Source organism: Mastigoproctus giganteus, chromosome 7 (genome assembly GCF_048544385.1).
Source record: "Mastigoproctus giganteus isolate SK-2022 chromosome 7, ASM4854438v1, whole genome shotgun sequence".
Lineage (NCBI taxonomy): Eukaryota > Metazoa > Arthropoda > Arachnida > Uropygi > Thelyphonidae > Mastigoproctus > Mastigoproctus giganteus.
Genome location: NC_143581.1, coordinates 112742456 through 112764371, shown reverse-complemented (window position 1 = coordinate 112764371; position 21916 = coordinate 112742456). Strand labels below are relative to the sequence as shown.

General features: G+C 37.5%; 1 protein-coding gene across 2 annotated transcripts in view; it reads right to left on the bottom strand.

Moving 5' to 3' along the window:
• The window catches only part of Npl4 (nuclear protein localization 4), a 536510-nt gene that overhangs the window by 506975 nt on the left and 7619 nt on the right, over positions 1-21916 (bottom strand). For both annotated transcript variants that reach the window (XM_090377858.1, XM_090377859.1), the window contains one exon: positions 3392-3472. In XM_090377858.1, the coding sequence (XP_090233984.1) occupies positions 3392-3472 (81 nt within the window). The remainder of the gene's footprint in view (positions 1-3391; positions 3473-21916) is intronic.

Sequence of the window (21916 nt, the reverse complement as noted above, 5' to 3'; positions counted from 1 at the left end):
TGAATAAATCATGGAAAATTATTTTTTAAATTGTACCAAAAAAACGTTACCGGGATTTGAATACCGGAAAAAAATGACTGGGACCCAGGTATTCGGGACCCAGAATCTCTGTATTGTAAGCCCTGCTACCAACTGCAGTAATCAAAAATGGCCCAATTTTCAGACCCATCGCACATGAGGTAGTGCTTCTTTCTCTATCTGTGAAATTTTACTAAAAATGCTTGTTATTTTTGTTCTTTCACAGTATTTTTGCTATAATAATATACAATAATGTATTTCAGTATTTGGGAAACATTTCTGAACAACACCTACATGATCAGCACAACTCAGAGAAGAAAGATCATGTTCTATGACAAAAAATGCAGATACACATTCAGAATGTATGACATCATTGTCACAATAAAGTGCAACACATCCATTTCCGTATTTCTTTCTATCTTGTCAAGAAATACACACACTTCATATTTCTTGACAAGATCACATAACCAATAATAGATGCTGGGGGGGGGGGGTGGTCATATAATGACCAATCTGCCAAACACATTTGGCAATAGCCGAAGTGGAATTGTGCTTCATACAGTGCAGACATGTTTTCAGTAAGGATACAAGTGGACACAGTAAGGATACGAGAGACAGTGCCACTCCGTTATGAAGGATGCAGCATATGAATGGTGAGTAAGTGGGCAGAAAGTGCATTGTGTGTATTGCATATTGTCAAGATGGTCCAGGAAGTTTCCTTCAACTCCACATATCTCCTATAATAGTACAGAAACCTGCCAACTTATGTAGTATAACAAGTTATATACAATGTAGAGAAAGGAGAAACAGGATAGGAGATGGGGAAGTTATGCTTTTGATTAAGAAACACTTAGAAACAAAGGCAGTATATCCAGCTGACATGGGTGGCCAGTGCAATGTTGAGTCAGTTTGGTGACATAAACAACGGGAAAACAAAAATGAGAGTAACAGTGTGTTATGGATCAAATGACTGCAACAAGTATAAAAAATAATTATATAGAATGGGCTAGAAAATCGGAATGTCTTATAATGATGTTTTAACTTTCCAGATATTGACTTGAATGGGTTGGTCACTCACACAGTATCAAGACTTTACTGAATTTATTGGATGACTGTTTTCTACATTAGCATGTCAGGGGGGCAACAAGAGAAAGAAATACTCTTGATCTGACCAACAGCAGTAACACTTCATGCATTAGAATCTACAAATAAAAGAAGATCTAAAGTTGCAATGATATGGGGTTTACTTAAAGATGTAACTACAATCAAGGAAAAGGGAAAGCACTTTTGCTTCCATAAAGGTGACTACAATGGTCTCAAACAGTTTTAAAAATTCTACTCAGTGGAGAAAACTATTGATTAATCCAACTGCAAATTTTAAATAGGAAGCATTCAGGAAAACAATCACAGAAACCAAGCTCTTCATACCAACTAAGATGCTATTATAGGTCAGATCTAAATGGATGACAAATGAACTGATGAGACTGGTGACAGAGAAGAAAAATACATACAATGATTATAAATTAGCAGGGGATTGTGAAAATCTAAAATAAGTGCAAACTAGTCTAAAATCAAGTCATTAAGATGATTAGGAAAGCTAAGACACATAAGAGGTAACAGGCTAAAAATGCAAAGAAAAGTAGCAAAAAATTCTGTTTCTGTTAACATTAGAAGGAAAGTGATGAACAGCATTTGGCCAATAGACATGAATGGCACAACTACTATAAACCTTTTCACGTTGCTGAAAACTACACAACTATTTTGCGTCTATATTCACCCACAATAAAGTTATTGGAATGGAAACACCAAAAGTGCAAAAGGCATAATTGGGAGCAAAATGATTTTTTTGTGAGAACTGAGAACAATGCTAAAGAGAAACTAATGAAGCCTGTTGTAAATAAAACACCTGGGGCTGACAGGTCAATTAAATTATATTAAAAGTAGAAAAGAGAGAGAGGTAAGCAAAACTTTAGCCATAATTATGTCAGAATTCTTTGATTCAGTGGAGATCCCTATGGACTGGAGATGTGCAAATGTGTCCTCAATTCTCAAAGGTGGATCAAAGGTGAAGTGAGTAATTACAGACCTGTAAGTTTAACTTCTGTCCACAAAATAGTAATGGAGCCACTGATTAAATAATAATGCAGAACTATCTAGACAGGAATGCAGCTATACAGCAATCACAGTATGGATTTGTTAATGGGATGATCTTGTCTGACCAATTTTACTGGATACCATGGCCAATAAAGGAACTGGATGCAAAAAAATAATTTTAATATCATATACTCAGATTTCAGGAAAGCCTTCTGTACAAATTCGAACAGCATTGCATTAAAGGCAAGTTCCTGCTATGGAAAAAGTAATGATTGAATGGAAAAAGACAGAGGATCATTACTGGTAGGCACTGCTCTTCATGAACTAATTATTACTAGCAACAGCTACCCATGGTTGAGTGTTGGGTCCATTGCTGTTTTCAATATTTATTAATAATATTAATGAAGGCATATCATGTTTATGTCTTAAGTTTTCAGATGATACAAAGGTTGGCAGGGTGGTCAGTGACATAATCAGGGTATGGTACTGCAACGAGATTTATAAAAATTATCCAGATGGGCTGAGATGTGGGCTGAAGTTTAATATTGAAAAATGCAAGGTACTACATAGGGATAACAGTAACACCAGATTAATGTAGCAACTGTTAAAGGTATTAGGGAACAAAAAAGACTTGGGGATAATTGTGCAGTCAGACATGGGGTTCTCTGAGCAGTGCAGACAGGCATCTAAGACAATTCATGTGTACCATAAGTCAATTATACACGGGATTTTTTCCAATAGGAGCAATAAGGTAATTATTTTACTGTATATATGTAATGATTAGGATAAATCTTGAGTATTGCATACAGGTTTGGAAGAATCATTTTAGGAAAGTTGTAGATCAGTTGGAATGGGTGCAGAGAAGAGCAATAACATTACTGAGAAGTAGGAAAAAGGGCACTTTTTCCATGAAAACAAGGGACAGTATTGCATAGATGTGATGAAAGAAAATGGGCAAGGCACAAGCAGTTCTCTTCCCCTCCTCTTTTTATGGCTGATGCCATATAAGCTTGCTTCCTTACATCGTTTTTCAATACAAATAACAATTACCGGAGATGGAACTGGCTCTCATGTTCTCCCTGTCTTTGAATCAGCAATACTACATTGCAACAAAATTAGTAGTAAAATAAAAAGTGGTGAAGAGATTGTTCAACACATACCAGAAAATGGCAAAGATGTTGGATGCGTCTAAATGATCCAATCTACTTGATCAGAGTTTAAGTATACAAGAGTATTTTAACAGTATAGATTTAAGTATCTTTTTAAGTCATTAACCTACCTTATGCATGAAGGATGCCGTACTATCACATGAACTGCATTCTATTCTCTTTGTGCCATCCGGAGACTGAACTCTTACAAGCTGAAAAATTAAATTTGCATCTTAAGTCATTTCTTAAAATAAATACACAAAAAACCTCCAGTCAAGGGAATTCTTTGTAAAGTTTTTCCAAAATTCTTCTCAATGAAAAGTACATCTGTTCAGTTTTAACAATATAAGTCCAAAACGATTAGCTCATTACCTTGTTTAATTTGTTACAAAAGGTAGGATTTTTATAACCTTAAAATTACAAAAAAATTACCTTAAAAAAAAAAAGTATTTATGAATATAAAAAAGTAAAATATGGCTCTAAAAGACAGAAAAAAAAATTATCTAAAAAAAAAACAATTTTTGTAATGTTTAATTGAATAACAATATAGTATGCAAATACCTCCCATAATATGGGAGGTATTTGCATACTATATAAAGTGACATACATTCTAATAAATAATAAAAACATGAGAAAAAAGGTGTGTATATATATATATATATATATATATAGTGCTTTTTTTGGGACAGTATGCAATGCTACGGCGTACCGGCACCTTTATTAACATCTGGATGAAATGCACTTTGAAATTTGTAATATTCCTTAAATTTGCTTTTCAAAAAAGCTTTAAAATTATTAACTAAATTTGCATTTTTCACTGTCTATTGTGAAGATATTTTCTATATAAAACTGTATAACCATTTTTATAATTCTAAATTACTCAGTCAGACCTCTGTTTAACAAAATCCTTTTATAGCAAATTATTTTGAATTCCCCTTGGAAGTTACATTTAAAATACTTTCCGTTGAGCAAGAAAATTTTCATATAGCGAACAGTTAGGAGAATGTATACTCAGTATGCACTGTTCGCATTTCTGGCCTTCAGGCAATTTAGGCAATTAGTGCTGCTGCGCGAATTATGAGGGCTAAAGGGATTACCATTCTATAACTTAGTGGAACCTGGTAAAACTTATTCGACCACCTGTCCCACATACGGAGAAGTCGCGGTTGTCAGCAGTGAGCAGATTAAGGGGTGTTCCAATGGGCTCTTGTCCACCTACTGCAGTGGTGTCCAAACTTTTCCCGTACAGGAGCCATATTAAAAAAAAATTCGAAGTTAGATTTCTTTAGTGTGTTCCTTTTTCCATATCTTGTTGCATGTAAAAGTAAAATTGAAAATTTTATTAAGTACAATACACAATTACATTTACTGAACAAAACATTTAATGAGAAAATTTTTTTAAAAATTAACAAAATTTAAAATGCTGTTTTAGTTCACTTTCCTGGCGGGCCGTAGGTTGGACACCGCTATGAATCAACTGTAAGCGTCCCGTTCGAGAATTAGGAGAGGGTGATTTTCTTTTACCCCAACAAATAATCATCTGTTGTTTCATGAAAGTGCGTTATCCAAATTTTTCCCTAAATTTTCCTTATTTCTGTTTACATGTTCACAGTAAAAAAAATTCAAATTTAAGAACTAGTGACAATACCGATGACGAGAGAAAGAAAACAAGGACAACAAAAGTATTAAACCTTCTAAATGTGAAATGATGGCATTTGGTGAAACTTAAGTTAGAAAATTGTCAATTAGGTTACAGTTAAATGAAAGAGATACAATTTGTGGATTTCAGGTATACCTAATTGAAAAGATGGTTTCAGAAGAATTGAAGCATTTGACGGACGCTCTGAGTATGATACCAATTTCATCGAGTGAATGTGAACGAGGATTTTCACAAATGAATCTGATTGTCAGCCCAACCAAAGCTTCGTTGATGACAAAAACAGTTTCTTCACTACTGTTTGTAGGCCCACTGCTGACTCGCTTCGATCCAGCAAAATATGTCGATTTGTGGCTGCTCCGAAAACATCATTAGGCAAGAGACACACAAAGAGGAAGAAAAGAAGTTGGCAGAGGGTGTCGGATGAAAACTTAATAAAAATTTGAAATATTCTACAAAAACTTTATTATCAAATTATTTTTATTTATGTTATTTATTTTTACTTATTATTTTTAGGGGCCTTAGTCTAATGAAGGACCCTTATAATTAATGTCACTCAGTTGTCTGTCTGTCTGTCACAGCTGTTTGTTTGTTTGTTTGTTATTTGGTTTTTAGGAGCATTAGCAACTAAAACCATATTGCTCCGTGGATATGCGGTGATCATTCCCTTACCTTTCCACATCCTCCGAATTTGGTCTCGGGCTTGAACCCCGGTCTAATCAAGAAGCGTGTGCTACGCACTGCTGCTCCTGCCCACCTGGCTACGGAGGTGCCCCTCTGTCACAGCATTGTATCTCTAGAACCATTCAACCTATTGACTTGAAATTTTGCATGGATTTGTACATCATATGGGCCAACATAACGCCATATTGATCGTTGTTCAAAAAAATTTGTCTGAGAAATGGGGGGGATAAAATATGGTGGGAACAAAATGCCGTCGACAACCTACAGCTTATTATACACCGTTTGAAAGAGCTCAACGAGTAGGTTTAAAATATAATTTTTAAATATTTTTAAAATTAAAAATGGCAGCACCCATTTCCGTCGCTAATGGAACTAAAAATTTAAAAATCACATTAGCTATGCATTATTCAATGATTATAGAGGGAAAACTATTCCGATTGAAATCTATCATTTACTTTTTGTGTTAAAATTAAAAAACTAATTTTTTATTGCACTTCGATAGCACGCTTGTTTGTACTAAGTAACTCTCCTTTTGGTGACAAAATGGTTGCTAAATTTAATAATTCTATAAAGGTCATTTATAAATTTTGCGACGAGAAGTATTTTTAACAATTTTCAAAGCTGGAATTGTCCAGACAAGGAGATACTCAGAGGTGGTGGTGGGGAGACGCCTGCGCAGTCTTGCACAGCCCTCACCTGCCAGCGCTCCCCCTCCCCAAAACTTTAATCGCTTCTCCCACCCTTATCATTCACAACAACTGGAAAGACTCAAATAGACAACGTTTTCGTTAGTTCCTCAGTTTTAGGCCAAGCCAAGCCAGGGTACTAGAAACTTTTTTTCAGTTACCATAAAGCTCTCTATTTGAGATACTACACTAACAACCATTCGTGACTACATACCCTTCATCCTGAGTGCCCGGCACTCAGTAGTTGACTGACTTATTTACTTATTTTACTTATCTTTTTATATACTTGAATAATAAATTTATGCTTAATAAACTGTTAATATACTAAATTTGTTGTTCTTATTCCAAAAACATTACTACAAAAGTAGCAATATCAGGAAAAAAAAAACATTTTAGAGTACTTTTCATATCCTTTTAATTTTCAATTTTTCCTGATAGCAATTAATAAATACTGGCACCTATTTTTTTTACAAAAAAAGCACTGTGTGTGTGTATATATATATATAAAATAGAAATACAAAGATTTATACACGATACATAATTTACATCCTTTAAAATTATTTAAAATTTAAAATAAATTTAAAAATATACAGAATAATTCAATAAAAATACTACTATTCTAAAATTTTTAATTTCAGAATACAAAACTAAATATAAAATCAAATCATAAATTAATAGAAATCGAACATTTGAAGCATTTTTAATACTAATAAAAAATTAATAAAGCAGGATAGCTACTTTAGTAAAATATGATTTAAAAATCCTGCATATACAGATACTTTGTGCAGGTTCCAATGCAGGACAATAAATATATGCAGGCTTGTCCTGAAAATATAATTATTAAAGAATATTTTTCAATGTATTTGCAATGAAAAATGTTGAATTTCAGCCAGATTAATATTTAGCAGTGCAGATATGCAAAATGCACTTATTAAAAAATATTTTGCAGTATTGCAAAATATTCTTTAAAATATTCTTTACTTATTAAAAAATATTTTGCAGTATTGCAAAATATTCTTTAATAAGTGCAGCATGCATATCTGCACTGCTAAATATTAATCTGGCTGAAACATTCAACACATTTACTTGTATTTTCTACTTATAGCATTTATTTTAATGCTGAATTGCAAAAAACAACAAATGCAATCAACATATCAGACAGGTGTCTGTCAGCTATCGAGGCCTTGTAAAATATAGGGGCACTTTACACCTTATCTAGAGTGTTTGGGAACTAAGGGTTTCCAGATATCAGGTTTTTCCAAAATTTGCAGCACCAGACCTAAAATATACTAAAAATAATGAGATAAAAAAAAAATAAATAAACATGTTATTAACAAAACTGTCTTCTCTTACTTTCCATCTTGCCAAAAGAAATATTTTTTTTCAACAGGACACACTCTAGCATTCAAATCAACACTGTCATTATCTTTAAGATGGAGGTAACTGGATTACAACTGTTCAAACTTTGAGGCACTATTATATTCTGCTTCTTCATCCAAAACTGAACTTCTTGACAAGACAAACATTAAGTAGTTTTCCCTGATATGCAAAAGCATCGAGTTCTTATTCACCATCTAAAAGTAATGTACATACTTGCAGATGGCCACAATTAATGCCACCTGTGAATTAGAGTATCTTTATCAACCTTGTACCAGGCACCTTCACAGATGCCATCCTTTTTACACTGAAGTTACATTGAAATTCATTAATTCCTAAACCTTTACCAACATTCTTTTCAAAAATTCACCCTTATAAGGTGATAATAATGAAAGAAAATTTTCTAAATGTATCCATCATGTGTGCTAGCATAACAGAAGAGAATGCTGGAATTCAATGTTCCAGATAGATGAATGTCAAATAAATGGTCCCATACTGCACATCAGAAAAGCAGACTTGAAACAAGTGACATCACTTTGTTCTAAGTCTTCTTCAATACCAAGTAAAAATTCTTCTCCTGACATATCATAAATCTGCAATTTTACAGAGTACAGTATCTACCATTTTTAATGAAAACAATTTTTTTAGGTCACTTCCAACTTGTTTCATCAGCTTTAATTGTCCAATCAGCTTTGTGCCAGACTCTTAGAGTTTAGTAGAGGCATAAAATGCAAGAAAGCAAGCTTATGCAGCATCAGCCAAAAAAAAAAAAAACAAAAAAACAACCCCTGCCATTTTACTCCTCCATTCATTCCAAATGCCTGTCCAGCTCAGCCTTAAATTTATTTAGGCTAACAACTTCAACAACAAAAGATGGAAATCTGTTCCACCAATTAACTACCCGCTGGCTAAGGGCAAATTTCCCCACATCTATTCTACAACTGTCTTTCCTCAATTTGAAACTATGCCCCTCGGGTTCTCAATCTGAGCAAGAGGAAGAATCCCATCAGCATTCAGCTTGCTCAACACATTCAAGGCCTTATACACCTCACTCAGATTACCTCGCAGGTGCCTCTCCAGGCGCTGCAATTTTCAGAACTTATTTTTATTAAGGTCTTCGCTGGTGGAAGAACGGGATTTTTTGCCACAGAATCTAACACTCATATCGAGCAGGGTTCACCGCTGTCAGGCCTGTTTAGTCGTTGAAGGGACCATAAGCCATACCGATGTCATGTGACCATACTTTCAAGCATCTTGTATTGACCGTCTTGGTAATTTTTATACCCCATAAATGTCCCTTATACCTGTCCGAAGTTTCTTGTTGTCTGTCCTTTTTTCAAATTCTACGGTATACATCAACCATACCAAATTTTGTCCCTCTTCATCACAAGGTGCATGAATTACACCTTTTCTAAATTTTCTGTTAATTTTGTCAAGCAGTGTATCAGAGGGGATGGACAGGTGATATAGAACGCTTTTTTTGCCTAATTCTATATTAGCTTGCTTTCTTGCATTGTTTTCCACTGCTAAATCAGAATGTCTTATAATAGGAGATTTTAAATTTGCAGATATTGACTGGAACTTGTGGATTGGTCATTTGAACACTAGCAAGGTTTTTGTGAATTTATTGGATGATTGTTTCCTACAGCAACATGTTCGAGAGGCAACCAGAGAGAGTAATACTATTGATCTGATTATCAGCAGTGAATATTCATGCATTAAGAATTTACAGATAAAGGAACCATAATTGGCAGTAATCACAGTGCAGTGATGTGGGATTTACCTAACATCAGGGAATGGCTTTTGGCTTTCATAAAGGTGACAACAAGGGTCTCAGAGATTTTTTAAATTCTATACAGTGGGGCCAACTGATATGTTACCAACAGAAAATCCAAAATGTGAAGCATTCAAGGAATTAATCTTGGAATGCTACAAGGCTCTTCATGCCAACTAAGAAATACTGTTCTAGTATCAGGCCTAAATGGAAGTCCAATTAACTAATGAGACTCATTGCAGAGAAGAAAAATGCATGGCATTCATATAAATTATCAGGTGACACAGAAGCCTATGGTATGTAATCAAGTCACAAAGGAGGTTAGGCAAGTGAAGGAAGATTATAAGAAATCTTTGGCAAAGGATGCAAAGAAAAATAGCAAAGACTTATTTACTTATATAAACTCTAGAAGGAAGGGGATGAATCAGATTGGTCCACTTGATATCGATGGTTTGACAGTATATGATTCTGCTCAGATAGCTGACAAACTGAATGAGTATTTTGCATCTACATTCACACGAGGAGTTAATCAGTGAGGGGAAGGCCAGAAGTTTATCAAACTCTAACACAGACTTAAATGATTTTGTAATCACTGAGGGCAAAGTGGAGGAAAAATTATTGAAATTAAACGTTTAATATTGACAAACATATATATATATATATGTTTTTAATCAGTCTATGCCATGATTGTTGCCAATTGTTACTCATTACATATTATCTGCTTGTAGTCTGTATAGAAGACTAGCAGGCTATGACTGTTCTGATGTTATGACCTACAGGCAACATGTGCCAGTTCATTACCCACAATCCCAATATCACTTAGGATCCAGCAGTAGTAGTAGTGGCACTTGATGCAAGAAAGCAAGTGTAGGAGCTTATGCAGCATCAGCCAAAAAAAAAAAAAAAAATCACACCATACCCTCCAAATGCCTGTCCAGTTCCTCCTTAAATTTATTTAACCTATCAACTTCCACAACGACAGATGGAAGTTTGTTCCAGCAATTAACCACCCGCTGGCTAAAGGCAAATTTCTGCACATCTATTCTACATCTATCCTTTCTTAATTTCAACTTATGTCCCCGTAGGTTCGTATTCTGAACAAGTGGGAGGATCCCATCAGAATTCAGCGTGCTCAACCCATTCAAGGCCTTATAGACCTCAATCAGATCACCGCGCAGGTGCCTAGTCTCCAGCCACTGCAATTTGCAGAACTTAAGCCTCTCTTGGTAAGAGGATCCCTTCATTCCCCTCACCAATTGTGTTGCTCTTCTCTGTACACGCTCAAGCAAATCTACATCCTTCCTAAAATGAGGCCTCCAGACCTGTACGCAGTACTCAAGGTGTGACCTGACCATTGCCTTATACAGAGGGACAATCACCTCCTTTTCCCTGCTAGCAAAATTCTTATATATCATTGACAAAACCCCATGACCTGCCCTAGCAGCCTGTCTGCATTGCTCAGAAAACTTCATATCTGACTGCACAATTATTCCCAGGTCTTTTTCATTTTCTACCACCTTAAGTGTAGTACCACACAGTTGGTACGTTTCTCTGGGGTTACTTCTACCCATATGCAGTACTTTGCATTTGTCAAGGTTAAACTTCAGTTGCCACTTCTTAGCCCATCTGCCCAAATTATCTAGATCCTGTTGCAGTAGCACACTGCCATGACTGTCATTAACAACCCTGCCAACCTTCGTGTCATCTGCAAACTTCGACATTAAGCCTGATATACCTTCATCAATATCATTGATAAATATACAAAACAACAGTGGACCTAACACCGAACCCTGTGGGACTCCACTAATAACATTAGTCCACGAAGAGCAGCACCCATTGATTACCACCCTCTGTCTTCTCCCACTCAACCATCCCTTTATCCATTGTAGCAACTTACCCTTAATACCATTCTGCTCCAATTTGTACAGTAGTCTTCCATGCGCAACAGTGTCAAAAGCTTTCCTGAAATCCAAGTATATGATATCAAAATTATTTTTTGCATCCAGTTCCTTTATGACCACATCATAATAACCAATCAAATTTGTCAGACAAGACTTTCCCTTAACAAACCCATGCTGTGTCTGAATTATTGCTGCAGTCTTGTCTAGATGATCCTGCAATGCATCTTTAACCAGTGACTCCATTATTTTACCCGGAACAGAAGTTAAACTAACTGGTCTGTAATTACTCGTGTCACCCTTCGAACCTCCTTTGTGAATTGGGGATACATTTGCACATCTCCAGTCCGTGGGAACCTCCCCTGAATCCAAGGATGCTCTCATAATTATGGCTAAGGGTTTGCTTAGTTGCTTTGCTGCCTCCTTTAATATAACTGGATAGATCCCATGCACCCCAGGTGCCTTTCTTATGTTTAACTTCAACAATTTCTCCTCCACTTTGCTCTCAGTTATTACAAAATCATTAAGCACACTGCTACAATTTGATAAAAACTTCTTCCATTTTCAAACTGTAATAATTCCTCACGTGTGAATGTAGATACAAAATACTCATTCAGTTTGTTTGCTATCTGAGCAGGATCATCAACAGTCGAACCATCGATGTCAAGTGGACCAATCATATTCATCCCCTTCCTTTTAGAGTTTATATAAGTAAAGAAATCCTTGCTGTTTTTCTTGGCATCTTTTGCCAAAGATTTCTCGTAATCCGCCTTTGCCTGCCGAACCTCCTTTGTGACCTGATTACAGACTAGCTTATATCTGCCACAGGCTTCTGCGTCGCCTGATAATTTATATGCATCCCATGCATTTTTCTTCTCTGTCACGAGTCTCATTAGTTCATTTGATAACCATTTAGGCCTAAACCTTGAACAATATTTCTTCATCGGTAGGAAAAGTCTAGTGGCTTCCACGATTAATTCCTTGAATGCTTCCCACTTAGAATTTACTGTTTGTAACATCGTCAGTTGATCCCACTGTACAGAATTTAAAAACTGTCTGGGACCACTGTACTCCCCTTTACGGAAGCAAAAACCCTTTCCTTTACCCCTGACGGTAGTTACCTCTTTGAGTAAATCCCACTGCAGCACACTGTGATCACTGCCACCTATAGTGGTTCCTTTATCTGCAAATTCTTAATACACGAATGATCACTGCTGATAACCAGATCAAGAGTATTACTTTCTCTGGTTGCCTCTCGAACATGCTGCTGCAGAAAACAATCATCCAATAAATCCACAAAAGTCTGACTAGTGTGTGAGTGACCAACCCACAAGTTCCAGTCAATATCTGGGAAGTTAAAATCCCCCATTATAAGACATTCTGATTTACTGGCCCACTCTATTTCTCTGTACAATTGTTCATTGTACTCATGCAAGTCATTAGGCCTATAACACACTCCTACTCTTATTTTTGCTTTTGCAGTGCTTATGTCACACCAAACTGACTCAACAGTGCACTGTCCATCTATATCAACTGGATGCACTTCTTTTTATTTTATGTTTTTCTTAATTAACAGCATAACACCTCCTCCCTTTCTGTCCTGTCTATCCTTTCTGTACACATTGTACTCCCCAAATTCCAGTTCTGCATTCCTTATATCTTTGTGACACCACGTCTCTGCTATCCCAATAATATCCGCCTTTGATGTCTTGACCAACACTTCAAATTCATCAAATTTATTTACTATACTTCTAGCATTGGTATACATGCAAGCATACATGCTCCTATGCCTATTCCTTGTTACCCTAACACATCCCATACACCCAACTATTCCAGGATGACTGCCATCCGTCCCTGAAACCCCCAACACCCCTCGCTCCAGGTCGCTTCTTATTCTAATAGAAGTTGTGCAAGAATCACCTTCACCTCTGCCTGCGGTTACTGTTAAACTATTAGTCTTTGTATCCCCCCAAGCTAGCAGTTTTCCGACCCACCTAACACTGCCTCGATAGCATCAGCAAATATTCTTGCACCCTTTCTATTTAAGTGTATCCCAACCCTATAGAAGCAGTCTCGCCTGTTAACAAGTACAGTCCAGGCTGAAAAAAATTCTACCCCTTGAGCCTTGCACAATCTTTCCAGGGCCGAATTGATCGACAAGGCTCTCATCATATACTCCCTCCTATCGTGTCTGGGCAGAATTGCAGACACTTTCAAATTCAACCCTAATTCTCGGCTTTTTTTCAACAGTGACCTGTACTTGTTGAGTAATTCTGCCGGTCTCCTACTCTTAATATCATTAGTGCCAACGTGTACAACTATATCACCTTTTGTGCCCTTGAAAGATGATATCCGCTCTACAACGTCATCAACCTTTGCCCCTGGCAGACATACCCTGGTCCTGTTCCACCTATCCTTTTTACATAGCATGTTCCCCGTTTCCCTGACAATAGAGTCACCAACAACTACTAGTTCCTGTGGGACCAGCGCATTCTGCCTTAGGGGTTGCCGCTGTGTTGCGTGATGACCAAGTGCAAGCTCTGGCGTTGATGTGGGCAGCTGAGAGCTTGATGGGCCCCTCAATTTATTTCCTTAGAGGGCATCCACCCTGTCCTTCAAACTCTCATATAGGCCAATAACAATGCTGAGTTGTCGCCTGATTTCCTTACACTCCTTACATCGCGCACACACAAAGACATCCCCCATGGCAATATCATGTTCTGTTCCAGAGAGTTCGGCAAACATTTCACAAGTTGCACATTTTTTTAGGCTGTGACGCGTTGGAGAATCGCCCCCCTCAGTTCTCCCCCGAGTCACAGCACTCCTGCCACTTTGTGCCCGTTGCTTTGCTGCTCTAGTTTGGGGCATGGTAGTTTAAATTAATAAAATCAATAAATTAAATGTCAGTAGTATTTGAATAGAAACTATGAAATAGAAACAGTGAAGCGTATTACTATATAATTATGCGTTAGAGTTACCTAGCTACCTCAATTAAAAAATTTGAATTCCCTACAAAAACTTGGAATTCCCTATATACAAAAACAATGGCTACAAAAATCGAACAAAAATAACGGTTTTACCTATCGTAAGTAAAATCCACAAAAACTCTTTATCTAAATTAAAATAAAAAATAACCAGCGTAACTATAACTATATGACTACGTATTAAGTACAATATAAAACAACAATCATGTAAATAAAAGGCAAACACTTATCGTTTTTGCGGAGCCTGTAACTGACAGCTGTAACTTTTAAATAGAGTCAGCGCCCTCTACAGTTACAGTTAGCAAATGCACATTCAGAAAGAAAAGGGTGCAGGGACAGGACTGTATAAGAGTTATATATCATTGTAATAAAGTCTATAATGCACTAAAATTAATCCATACAGATCATACATCTTTGATAATTAGCATTAACATCAGCAGAGGCAAATGATGCAAGAAGGCAAGCTTGTATAGCAACAGCGAAAAAAAAAAAAAAAACCTTCCCGTTTCACTCATCCATTCACTCCAAATGTTTGTCTAGTTCTGGCCTTGAACTTATTTCAGTTGTTTACCTTCACTACAACAGGTGGATGTATGTTCCAACTATCAATCACCTGCTGGCTAAAGGCAAATTTCGGCACATTTATTCTACAACTGTCTTTCCTCGATTTGAATTTGTACCCCTCAGGTGAGTAATCTGAGCAAGAGGAAGAATCCCATCAGCATTGAGCATGCTCAAACCATTCAAGGCTTTATACACCTCAATCAGATCACCTCGCAGGTGCCTAGACTCCACACACTATTCTTGTTGCCCTACTCTATACTCATTCCAACAGCCCCACATCCCTCTTAAAATGAAGCCTCCAGACATATAGGTGTTGCCTGACCACTGCCTTATACAAGGGGTAATCACCTCCTTATCCCTGCTAGAAAAATCCCTGTATATCATTGACAAGACACCATGAGCTACTCTTGCAGACCGTCTGCACTACTCAGTAAACGTCATATCTGCCTGCACAAATATCCCCAGGTCCTTTTCACTCTCTACCACTGTCAGTGTAGTACCACACAGTTGATACATTACTGCTTCCCATATGCAGTACTTTACATTTGTCAATGTTAAACTTCAGTTGCCACCTCTCAGCCCATCTGCTCAACTTTTCTAGATCCTGTTGCAGCAACATACTGTCATTAACAACCCTGTCGACCTTTGTATCATCTGCAAATTTGGACATTAAGCCTGATATACCATCATCAATATCATTGGTGAATACAGAAAACAACAATGGAACCAACACTGAACCCTGGGGGACTCCACTAATAACATTAGTCCACGAAGAGTTACTGATTACCACTCTGTCTTCTCCCACTCAACCATCCATAACAGCAATTTGCCTCCAATGCCACACTGCTGCAATTTGTGTAGCAGTCTTCCATGTGCAACAGTTCAAAGGCCTTTCTAAGATCCAAATATATGATATCAAAGTTATTCTTTGCATCCAGTTCATTTGTAACTACATCAGAATATCCAATCAAATTGGTCAGAAAAGACTTCCCCTTAACAAACCCATGCTGTATCCGAGCTATAACTGAAGCCTTGTCTAGATGAACCTGCAATGCTTCTTTAACCAGTGCCGCCATTAATTTCCCTGGAACAGAAGTTAAACTAATTGGTCTGTAATTACCTGTCTTCCCTCCCCCTTTGCTCCTCTGTGGATTGGGGTCACATTTGCACATCTCCAGTCCATGGGTACATCGCCTGAGTTCAATGAAGCTCTCATAATTATGATTAGGGGTTTACTTACTTCCTTTGCTGCCTCTTTTAATATAACTGGATAGATTCTAACCACCCCAGGTGCCTTTCTTATGTTTATCTTCAACAACTTCTCCTCCCCTTTACACTCAGTTATTACAAGATTATCTAGCTTACTGTCAGAGCTTAGTTTGTCTCTGGCATTCCCCTCCCTGAATAACTCCTCATTTGTGAATGTAGATGCAAAATATTAATTTAGTTTATTAGCTACCTGAACAGAATCATCAACAGTTGAACCAACAATATCAAAAGGACCAATCTGATTCATCCCCTTCCTTTTAGAGTTTACATAAGTAAAGAACTCTTTGCTGTTTTTCTCTGCATCCTTTGCCAAAGATTTCTCGTAATCTGCCTTTGACTTGGTTACAAACCAGTTTATATCTGTCATTGGCTTCTGTGTCACCTGTTAATTTATATGTATCCCATGCATTTTTCTTCTCTGCCACATGTCTAATTAGTTCATCTGACATCTTTTTAGGCCTAAATCTTGAACAATATTTCTTAGTTGGTATAAAAAGCCTAGTAGCTTCCAAGATTAATTCTTTGAATTCTTCCCATTTTGAATTTGCTGTTGGTAACACCATCAGTTGGTCCCACCGTATAGAATTTAAATATGGTCTCAGACACCATAGTCACCTTTACAAAAGCAAAAACCCTTCCCTTTACCTCTAATGGTAGTTGCCTCTGAGTAAATCCCACTACAGCACACTGTGATCACTGCCACCTAGTGGTTCCTTTATCTGCAGATTCCTAATGCATGAAGAATCACTACTGATAATCAGGATCAAGAGTATTACTCCCTCTAGTTGCCTTCAGAACATGCTGCTGTAGAAAACAATCATTCAGTAAATCCACAAAAGCCTTCCTAGTGTGTGAGTGACAAACCCACACTGTTAGGAGTACAGTTAATAAATTTGATAAGTCTGAAGTGCTAGTCAAGACATCAAATGCAGATATTGTTGGGGCATCAGAGACCTGACATGGTAACACACAGATACCATGTCAGGTCTCTGACATGGTATCACACAGATATAAGCAGTGCTGAATTGGAATTTGGGAAATATAATGTGTACAGAAAGGATGGACAGGGAGGGAGGAGGGGTTATGCTGTTAGTTAAGAAACACAAAATCTAAGGAAGTGCATCCAATTGACATGGGTGGACAATGTAATATTGAGTCTGTTTGGTGTGACATAAGCACTGGGAAAGAAAAAAATTAGTATGTGTGTGTTATAGGCCTAATGAATCTGATGAGTATAATGAACAGTCGTGCAGAGAAATAGAGTGGGCCAGTAAATCAGAGTGTCTTATAATGGGGATTTTAATTTCCCAGAGATTGACTGGAATTTGTGGGTTGGTCACTCGCACACTAGCAAGACTTTTGTGGATTTATTGGATGACTTTTCTACAGCAACATGTTCCAGAGGCAACCAGAGAGAGCATTAACTCTTGATCTGATCATCAGCAGTGATTATTCATGCATTAAGAATTTGCAGAAAAAGGAACCACTGGGTCACAGTGCTCATAATGTATTGATGTGGGAATTACTAAAAGATGTAACTACCATCAAGGCTAAGGGCTTTTGCTTTCGTAAAGATGACTATATAGGTCTCAGACAGTTTTTAAATTCTGTACAGTGGGATCAACTGATGATGTTACCAGCGTTGAATTCCAAATGGGAAGCCTAAATGGGACTTAAATTTTGGAGGCTACTAGGCTTTTCATTCCGACTAAGAAATCCTGTTCAAGGTTTACACTAAATGGATGTCAGTTGAATTGAGGCTTGTGGCAGAGAAGAAAAATGTATGGAATGCATATAAAGCATCAGGTGACACAGAAGCCTATGGCATATATAAACTAGTCTGTAATCAAGTAACAAAGGAGGTTATGCAGGCGAAGACAGACTATGAGAAATCTTTGGAAAAGGATGCAAAGAAAAACAGTAAAGTGTTCTTTACTTATGAAAACTCTAGAAGGAAAGGAATAAATCAGATTGGACCACTTAACACAGATGGGTTGACTATTGATGATCATTCTCAGGTAGCTGATAAACTGAATGAGTATTTTGCATCTACATTCACATGAGGAGTTATTCAATGAGGGAACTGCCAGAAGTTTATCAAACGCTAACAGGAAGCTAAGTGATTTTGTAATCACTGAGAGCAAAACGGAGGAGAAATTGTTGAATTTACACATAAGGAAGGCACCTGGGGTGGACAAGATCTATCCAGTTATATTAAAGGAGGCAGCAAAGGAAGTAAGCAAACCCTTAGCCATAATTATGAGAGCTTCCTTGCACTGAGGGGAGGCCCCCATGGACTGGAGGTGTGCAAATGCATCACCAATTCACAAAGGGGGTTTAAAAGGTGACACAAGTAACAACAGCCCTGTTAGTTTAATTTGTGTTCTGGGGAAAATAATGGAATCACTGCTAAAAAAAGCATTGTAGGATCGTCTACATGAGACTGCAGTAATAGTTAACACAGCATGGATTTCTTAAAGGGAGGTCTTGTCTGACCAATTTGATTGGATACTATGATGTGGTCACAAAGGAACTGAATGAGAAAAATAATTTTGATATCATATACTTGGATTTCAGGAAAGCTTTTGATACTATTGCACATGGAAGACTGCTGTACAAATTGGAGCCGTATGGCATTAAGAGTAAGTTGCTACAATGGATACAGGGATGGTTGAGTGGGAGAAGACAGAATGGTAATCAATGGACACTGCTCTTCGTGGACAAATGTTACTAGTGAAGTTCCCCTGGATTCGGTGTTGGGCCCATTGTTATTTTGTATATTTATCAATGATATTGATGAAGGTATATCGGATTCAATGTCCAATTTGCAGATGATTCAAAGGTTGGCAGGGTTGTTAACGACAGTAAAGACAATACGCTACTCCCACTGAATCTAGATAAGTTGGAAAATGGGCTGAGAAGTGGCAACTGAAGTTTAACACTGACAAATACAAAGTACTGCATATGGGTAGCAATTCAGAGACTGCTGGGGGTCATTGCGGTACAAGTAAACACATGGGTTGTGTTAGAGAAGAATAGGAGCAGATGCAAGAATAAGAACATGCATCTCTTCCTATTCTTAGCTACTTTATACTTGCATGTACACCAATTCTAGGAGTTGGGTAAATAAATTTGATGAATTTGAGGTATTTCTCAAATGTCAAATGCAGATATTGTTGGGATATCAGAGACGTGGTGTCACACAGATATAAGGAATGCAGAACTGAAATTTGGGGAGTCCAATGAGTACAGGCGGGATAGACAGGATAGGAAGGGAGGAGGGGTTATGCTATTAGTTAAGAAACACAAAATCCAAGGGAGTGCAGCTAGTCAACATCGCTGGACAGTGCAGTGTCAAGTCAGTTTGGTGTGACATAAGCACTGGGGGATCAAAATTGAGAGTAGGAGTGTGTTATAGGCCTAATGACTCTGATGAGTATAATAAGAAACTGTGCATGGAAATACAGTGGGCCAGTAAATCAGAGAGCCTTATAATGGGAGATTTTAATTTCCCGGATATTGACTGGAATTTGTGGGTTGGTCACTCACACACTAGCAAGGCATTTGTGGATTTATTGGATAATTTTTTTCTACATCAGCATGTACAGGAGGCAACTAGAGGGAGTAATACTCTTGATCTCATTATCATAGTGATTTTTCATGCATTAAGAATCAGCAGATAAAGGAATCACTAGGTGGCAGTGATCACAGTGTGCTGAAGTGGATTTACTCAAAGAGGTAACTACCATCAGGGGTAAAGGCGACTACGGTGGTCTGAGACAGTATTTAAATTCTATTTAGTGGGACAAATTGATGATTTTACCAACAGCAAATTCAAAAAGGGAGACATTCAAAGAATTCATCTTGGGAGCTACTAGGCTTTACATACCAACTAAGAAATACTGTTCAAGATTTAGGCCTAAATGGATGTCAGATGAACTAATTAGAGAGGAAAAATGCATGGGATACACATAAATTAACATGTGACACAGAAACCTAAGATAGACATAAGCTGGTCTGTAACCAAGTCACAAAGGAGGTTAAGCAGGAAAGGCAGATAAGAAATCTTTGGCACAGTATGTAAAAAAAAAAAAAAAAACAGCAAAGAGTTCTTTACTTATGTAAACTCTAGAAGGAAGGGGGTGAATCAGATTGGTTCACTTGATATTGTTGGTTCAACTGCTGACGTTCCTGCTCAGATAGCTAACAAACTAAATGAGTATTTTGTATCTACATTGACACATGAGGAGTTATTCAGAGAGGGGAATGTCAGAGGTGAATTAAACTCTGGCAGTGAGCTAGGTGATTTTGAATAACTGAGAGGAAAGTGGAGCAGAAATTCTTAAAGTTAAACATAAGAAAGGCAACTTGGGATGGATGGCATCTATCTAGTTATATTAAAGGAGGCAGCAAAGGAAGAAAGCAAATCCTTAGCCATAATTATCAAAGCTTCCTTGGACTCGGTGGTAGTACCCATGGACTGGAGATGGGCAAATGTGACCTCAATTCAAAAAGGAGGACAAAGGGCAACACAAGTAATTACAAACCTGTTAGTTTATAACTTCTCTATAAAGGAAAATTAATGGAGGCACTAGTTAAACAACCACTGCAGGATCATCTAGAAAAGACTTCAGTTATAGTTTGGACACAGCATGGTTTTGTTAAGGGAAAGTCTTGTCTGACCAATTTGATTGGATACTATGATGTGGTCAAAAAGGAACTGGATGCAAAGAATAGGTTTTATATATATTTGGATCTTAGAAAGGCTTTTGATACTGTTGTACATGGAAGAAGACTGCTGCACAAATTGGAGCAGTGTGGCATTGGAGGCAAATTGCTGCTATGGATAAAGGGATAGTTTAGTGGAAGAAGACAGTGGTAATCAATGGACACTGCTCTTCAAAATTCAGTGTTGCGTCCATTGTTGTTTTCTGTATTTATAAATGATATTTTTGATGGTATATCAGGCTTAATGTCCAAGTTTGCAGATGATACGATTTTTTTTTTTTTTTTTTTTTTGATTTGGTAGTTGTTGGCGCATCGGCTTCTGTGGCCATATTGCACCTCCCAAGGTTTTTGCAGTACTTTGATCCAAGCCCGAGGCGGGAATCGAACCCGCGACCTTTGGGTTGCCGGAGATGATACGAAGATTTGCAGGGTTGTTAATGGTGACAAAACACTCATGGTGTTTTGTCAATGATACAGGAACTTTTCTAGCAGGGATAAGGTGGTGATTATCTCCTTGTATAAGGCAATGGCAAGGCCACACCTTGAATACTGTATACAGCGCTGGAGCTTCATTTTAAAAACTATGTAGAGCTGTTGGAATGAGTACAGAGAAGGGCACCAAGATTAGTGAATGGAACGAAGGGTTGCTCTTACGAAGAAAGGCTTGAAGTTTTGCAGATTAGTTTCTGGAGACTAGGCACCTGTGAGGTGATCTGATGGAGGTGTATAAAGCCTTGAATGGTTTGAGCATGCTCAATGCTGATGGGATTCTTCCTCTTGCTCAGAATAATCACCTGAGAGGGCATAAATTCAAATTGAGGAAAGACAGTTTTAGGATAGATGTGCGGAAGTTTGCCATTAGCCAGCGGGTAGTTGATTGGTGGAACAGACTTCCATCCCTTGTTGTGGAAGTTGATAGCATAAATAAATTTAAGCCTCAGCTGGACAGGTATTTGAAACGAACGGAAGGGTGAAATGGGAGATTTTTTTTTTTTTTTTTTTTTTGGCTGATGCTGCGTAAGCTTGCTTCCTTGC